We start from the raw sequence: 6685 nt of genomic DNA, 5'->3' as shown, positions 1-6685 counted from the left end.
CGTTGTACAGACGGACGAGACGAACAACATACTAGTATAAGACTAACTTCGTTTCGTTCGTTCGTCCGTTCTTATTGTTCTATATATATATATATATATATATATATATTTATCAGCATAATTACTAAATTTTATCTCTCTCCCCGCGCTGCCCCCCCCCCTCTCCCTCTCTCCTTCTCCCCTATCTCTCCTTCTCCCTCCCTTCCTCCCCTCCTCCCCTCCTCCCCTCCTCCCCTCCTCCCCTTCTCTCTATTCTCACCTCATTCGTCACACTGTTAACGCTGATCTGGCGCAAGCTCAGGGGTCCGATTGTCGACCAGCCCGTGCCCGTCGGCGCGTCCCTCGATATGCCCGTGCGCACGTGAGCGACGTGGTTGGCATCGACGCCCCAAGCGACTCCATCGCCGACCGAGATGTCGGTGAGTTCTCCGTCGACGCGATCCCAGCCGTAGCCGTCAACGTCGCTTTGTCCCTGCGTGTATTGGCGCGCGTAGGGTGCGTTGCTGCTGCAATGATAAATAGGTATACGTATGGGGAGGGTGCAGAGACTAATAGAATATGTTTATATGCCTATTGTCGCTGCAATAATAAATATTGTTTAGGGAGGGTAGAGTTGGGCAGAGACTAATTGTGTATATACGGTCGCACGCATTCACGCACACGCACGCACGCACGCACACACACACGCGCGCACACACGTACGCACGTACTCACGTACTCAGGTACTCACGCACGCATGCATGCACGCACGCACGCAGGCACGCACGCACGCACGCGCGCACACACGCACGCACGGCACGGTTTCTTGGAGTTACCGGGTGAAGCTCTATCAACGTGTCGGTACAATATATATATATATACGATGAACAGGTGTTTGTGAATCACACAGAATATTCACAATGCGTTGCTCACTGCATTGCTTTGACTTCATCGCGTTCTATTCATAACGTTATATTATTCGATGCAGGAAACGTTAACAAATCGCAGCTATACTGACGGAACAACCCTTATCCGTCTGCCAGCAGTACCTGCCGATAACCCAGACACCAGCGCTGCCAATATCTATGGCACTTCCGGCTCCGTCGATTTGTCTCCATGCACTTCCTATCTCCGGCAAGCGGCCGGTGACGGGTTGCCCTTCAACTGAACGAAGATACGAGAGATAACATTCGGCGGAAGTTTAGAACAGAATAGATTGACATTACTTACATTACTGCACGTACTTACGTGTAACGCTAAGCATTTTTAATGCGTTAAAAGCTCCAACGGACGCTCTATAACAGATTATGCGAGCGTGTCTTCGTAGGAAAACGACAAAAAAAACCACGTTCGCGATTTTCATCGTGGAAAAAATAGTCGCCGATTCTTACTCGGCGATCTTGTGTCGGCGCGCCGGTAGATGGCGCCGTTAGCGTTCACGCCCCACACGTGATTGGTCGTGGCACTGACGGAGACTTGCTTCAGCCCACCAGATATCCTATCCCACTCCGTACCCTGGGGGTTTTCCGCCGTGATCCCTAACGAGACGGAGGTGGAATAAGAAATTATCCAAGCTGACGATGGCAGTTATAATGATATAATAGCAACTTGCGCGTCGTAGCATCATCATCGTCATCATCATCATCAGCATCACCATCATCATCATCGTCATCATCATTATCGCCATCGTCATCATGAGAAGCAGCAGGGGGTCGAGCCGTAATAGATTAGGGTACGTCATAATTTAGCGATACAGACAATAATTTGCAAAAAAACGCGGATGCGTTCAGTTGGATGATTTTAGTTTGTAATTTCGCCTGGACAGGGATCGACGGCGAATAAAGGGCACAGGGTGCAGGGAGAGGGCATGGTGTTGCGAGGTGTGAGAACAGATTGTGTGTGTGTGTGTGTGTGTGTGTGTGTGTGTGTGTGTGTGTGTGTGTGTGTGTGTGTGTGTGTGTGTGTGTGTGTGTGTGTGTGTGTTGTGTGTGAGTGTGTGTGTGTGTGTTGTGCGCGCGCTTGCGCAAGCGCGCGCAGTGTGTGTGTGTGTGTGGTGTGTGTGTGCTGTAAATGTGTGTGTGTGTGTGTGTGTGTGTGTGTGTGTGTGTGTGTGAGTGTGGTGTGTGTGTTGTGTGTGTGTGTGTGTGTATGGTTTGTGGTGTGTGTTGTGTGCGTGTGTGTGTGTGTGTGTGTGTGTGTGTGTGTGTGTGCCCCCCCCCGCCCCGGGCCGCCCCGCGCGCGCGTGTGTGTATGTGTTTAATGTGTGTGTAGAGAGAGAGGGGGGTTGCAGTGGAAAAGAATGATTATTAAGGGCAGGCGAGAGAATCTGCAAAAGGGGAAGGAATTGAAATGGGTGGAGTGGGACGAGGAGGAGGACGATGGAACGAGGGAGGCGGGAGGTAGGCAGCTCCTCACCCGCTATGCTAGAAATGCGATCCCCCCCCCCCACCCCCCCTAGCAGAGCATCAGCGGGCTCACCAACGGCGTATGAAGATGTTGTTGGCGGCGTTCACAACCCCACACGCAGCCGGCGCCAGAGGCTAATCTTCTCAGAAGTCCGGAAATCTGCTGCCTACCCGTTCCTGCAAGCAGAATAAACAAGCAAATAGCCTCGGCGCCACGTCGTGCTAGTGCAGTCGCACTTGCCTCTCTCTCTGCTCTCTATCTTCTTCTCCTCTCTCTCTCTCGTCTCTCTCTCCTCCTCACTCTCTCTCCCTCTCTCCTCCCTCTCTCCTCCTGCCCTCTCTCTTCTCTCTCTCTCTCTCTCTCTCTCGTCTTCTCTCTCTCTCATCTCGTCTCTCTCTCTACTCTCTCTGCTCTCCCCTCACTACTCTCTCTCTCTCTCTCCTCACTCCTACTCTCTCTCTCTCTCTCGCTTTCCTTCGCATCTCTGTCTCTCTCGCCTCCTCTCTCTCGCTCTTCTCTCTCTCCCCTCCCCTCTTCTCTCTTTTCTCTACCTTTTTTCTCTCTTTCACTCTCTCTCTCTCTCACAACACACTCTCTCTCTCTCTATCCGGCCGCAGCTCAATCTCTCTCTCTCTCCACCTCCTCCTCTCTCTCTCTCTCTCTCTCCCCACTCACTTCTCCGTTCTCTCCTCCCTCTCTCCTCTCTCTCCTCTTTCCCTCTCATTCTCTCTCCCTCCTCCCCCTCCTCTCCTTCTCTTTCTCTCTCTCTCCCCTCTCCCCTCCCTCAGTCACTCTCTCTCTCTCTCTCTCCTCCCTCTCTCTCTCTCTCTCTCTCTCAATCCCCTTTCCGCTCCCGCCCTCGGGCCTCACTCTCCTCCCTCACCTCTCATCCCTCCCGTTGTCTCTGTCCCCTTCTCTCTCTCTCTCATCTCTCTCCTCTCTCATCGTCGCTTCTCTCTCTCTCGCCTTTCCACTCATCTCTCTCATGCCCCTCTCCCTCTCCCTCTCCCCTCCCTCTCTCACTGGCTTCTCTCTCTCTCTCTCTCTCTCTCTCTCTCTCTCTCTCTTCTTTCTCTCTCTCTCTCACTCTCTCTCTCACACACACACTTTCTCTCTCTCTCTCTCTCTCTCTCTCTCTCTCTCTCTTTCTCTCCTCACTCTCGCGCGCTGCATCCCCCATCGTTCGCCCCCCCTCTCCTCCACGCCCCCGGTGCATGTTCACACACGTCACGCCTACGTCATCACGTACCGGATGTGCCTACGCCGTTGCCGGTTTCGTTTCGGTAAAAGATGACGTCATTGCTATTCACGCCCCAGACGCCGGCTTGTCCGACGGAGACCCACTTGAGCCCACCTGCGATCTGCTGCCACGACACGCCCTTGTAGTTTGTGCTCGTGATCTGCATAAATGCGTAAAAGAATGTTAAAATCAACGTTTAGTTTCCGATTGCGTGCGTAAATAAAAAAACATTAACGTTTAGTTGAACCGAATAATAATCTGGTTTGACAAAAAAAATAGTCGTGATCAGCGATTTTTTTTTAGTTCGCGTGTGACCTTCTTAATGTTTTTTTGTAGTTATGGCGGATTCTCGTTAATGGCATTGGAGGTTAGTTTGGCAAGGCTAAATGCGAATGCTGCTGCTACGGCGACTGTTTCACGCGAGCGTAAGAAAGAAAGAAAGAAAGGGGGCACATGTGACAGGAGGGTCCATTCCCACTTTCCCACGTTAAAATAAGCAATTTTCCAGTTCACGATTGCAATTAAGATTGCAATTTCGGATTTCCTGCGTGTCCCGGTTGACCTATATATACTCTTGAATATTATGCACGAGAAACTTATTAATTAACTAATTTAACTAATTATAACTGATGATCAAAACGGTCCAAATTCCACGTCCCGAAAATAACCTCCCCCTCCCCCAAAAAGAAGGATAAAAACACCTGTGCAAGCTACACGTACAATCTACTGCGATTAAACGTCGATGGTAATATAATATAATCGAATAATATAATCTAATATAATGGTAATATAATATAATCAGGAGTGTATAATATATTAAATAAGGGAATATATTATATTATATAATATTGTTATATATATAATATTAGATTATATTTTATAATATATTATGGACTCACATTTTTCTCTATATTACACACGCCTGATATTACAATGCGCTTTCCGTCCACGTCCTATACGCGTTATGATGTTACAGATCGGATTAGTCCGATGTGCAAGGGTACGTGCGCAGGTTTAGACTGACACCGTCTAAGTTGTCTTTCGAGATCCACGACTGATGCACTGACACACTGCTTCTTAAACTAGTGAATGATTCACTCGAGGGTGAATGAAATTATTTTAGGAGTGAATGAATAAAACTTGCCAAAAACGCAAGCAAAATTAGTCATGGGTAAACGGAATTTTTTTGATCGAGGGTGAATGATACTGAATTAGTTTAAAAAGCACTGCACTTACAGAGAATAAACACCAGAGCATTCGGTCAATGAATCGAGCATTCGTCATTCCCACGTGACGTCTTTTGCCAATATATCGTCTGCGTGTTCCTTCCGCGCGTTCGAAACAGCAGAGCATCTCCGGAGGGCGAAGATAAAAAAAATTGGGTTCCAAAATTTTTCTGATTGAAGATGTAACATGTAATTACATGTAAAAGAACATTTAATACGTAAGATCGGAGAACTAGGGCTCCACTGCGGTAGCCACAGAGACGCGTGGGGACAGTCTAATCGCACGCACGGTCGCTTTGGGGTTAATGCTGTTCTTACACCGACGCGCCGGAAGATGTTGTCGTTGCTATTGACGCCCCACACTTCGTTTGTCGCTGGATTAACGCTGACTTGCTTAAGCAGGCCGGGGATTTGCTCCCAGTCGCTGCCTTCCGGAGTTTCGGCAGTAATACCTAAAACACAGGGTTTCAACAATGTCATCAGGAAGCCAAACCGTCACCGTACGCCGTACGCCGTACGCCGTACGCGCCAAAGCCGTCGGTAAGCACTATAGAAAATGCGCGACATAGAACCACATCACAATCAGGAAGCGATTAATGTGAGATTCTGTCATTGTTTACCGTTAACATAATGCATGTACTATATATAATATGTGTGTATATATAATGCATGTACTATATATATGTGTATATTATATATAATGCATGTACTATATATATCAGGAGTGAATAGAATACCAAGGCTTGTAGGAGGGGCCGGCCAGGCCGGGGAAGGGGAGGGGACAAGGAAGGTTCTCTATCGCCTATATATCACTATCTGCCCTATCTCTCTCTCTCTCTCTCTCTCTCTCTCTCTCTCTCTCTCTCTCTCTCTCCTCTCTCTCTCTCTCTCTCTCTCTCTCTCTCTCTCTCTCTCTCTCTCTCTCCCTCTCTCTATCTCTTTCTCTCTCATTCTCTCTCATTCTCCTCCGTCTCTCGGTCTCTCTCTCTCTCGCTGCCTTGCTTTCGCTTGAACTCTTTCGCGCTCTCTCTCTCTCTCTCTCTCTCTCTCTCTCTCTCTCTCTCTCTCTCTCTGTCTCTCTCTTTCTCGCTCTCTCTGTCTCTCTTTCTCTCTTTGTCTCCCCCTCTCTCTCACTTTCTCTCGCTGTCTCTCTCTCTCTCTCTGTCTCTCACCCATGCTCACGCTCGCTCTCTCTTTCCCCATCCTCTCCCCCCATCTCTCGCTATCCCTCTCTCCTGTTAGAGACGAACGACGAGCGCACCACCTACCGTTGCGCGACATAGATGTTATCGCCAGAGTTGACGCCCCAGACGATGCTATGTTCCGACATCGATCTGCTTTCAAGCCTCCAGCTACCTGCAGCCATTCCGATCCTGTAGTGGCGGGCGTCATTCTATAAAAACAGGGCAAAGAGTCATTCATTGCAAAGACGATGGGTGACGCTACCACGACGTATAGCCAAACTCTCACATAGCTGGCGTGCGCATGTTCTATTATATATATATATATATATATATATATATATATATATATATATATATATATATTTATTAATTATTATATTATTATATTCTATATCTTATATATATATATATATACAATATATATATATACATATATATATATAATACATATATATATATATATATATATATATATATACACGCACGCACACACGCACGCACGCACACACACACACACACGCACACACACGCACATGCACACGCGCGGCACACACTCCCACACACACACGCCACACGCGCGCGCACACACACGCACACGCACACACACGCACCTACGCACGCACGCACGCCACGCACGCACGCACGCCACG

General features: G+C 48.3%; 1 protein-coding gene across 1 annotated transcript in view; it reads right to left on the bottom strand.

Annotated features, from left to right (window-relative positions):
- LOC106819454 (tectonin beta-propeller repeat-containing protein-like) overlaps positions 1-6244 on the bottom strand; it is a gene marked incomplete at its 5' end in the record, with an annotated part of 9562 nt that extends 3318 nt beyond the window's left edge. Inside the window, 6 exons of the mRNA XM_014824085.1 lie at positions 260-506; positions 1029-1143; positions 1371-1517; positions 3635-3785; positions 5170-5303; positions 6120-6244. Of these exons, the coding sequence (XP_014679571.1) occupies positions 260-506; positions 1029-1143; positions 1371-1517; positions 3635-3785; positions 5170-5303; positions 6120-6244 (919 nt within the window). The remainder of the gene's footprint in view (positions 1-259; positions 507-1028; positions 1144-1370; positions 1518-3634; positions 3786-5169; positions 5304-6119) is intronic.
- Between the last annotated feature and the right edge of the window lie 441 nt (positions 6245-6685).

Source organism: Priapulus caudatus, unplaced genomic scaffold, assembly GCF_000485595.1.
Source record: "Priapulus caudatus unplaced genomic scaffold, Priapulus_caudatus-5.0.1 Scaffold3474, whole genome shotgun sequence".
Classification (NCBI taxonomy): domain Eukaryota; kingdom Metazoa; phylum Priapulida; class Priapulimorpha; order Priapulimorphida; family Priapulidae; genus Priapulus; species Priapulus caudatus.
The sequence above is the reverse complement of the archived record's forward strand: the minus strand, read 5'-3'. Positions and strand labels throughout refer to the sequence as shown.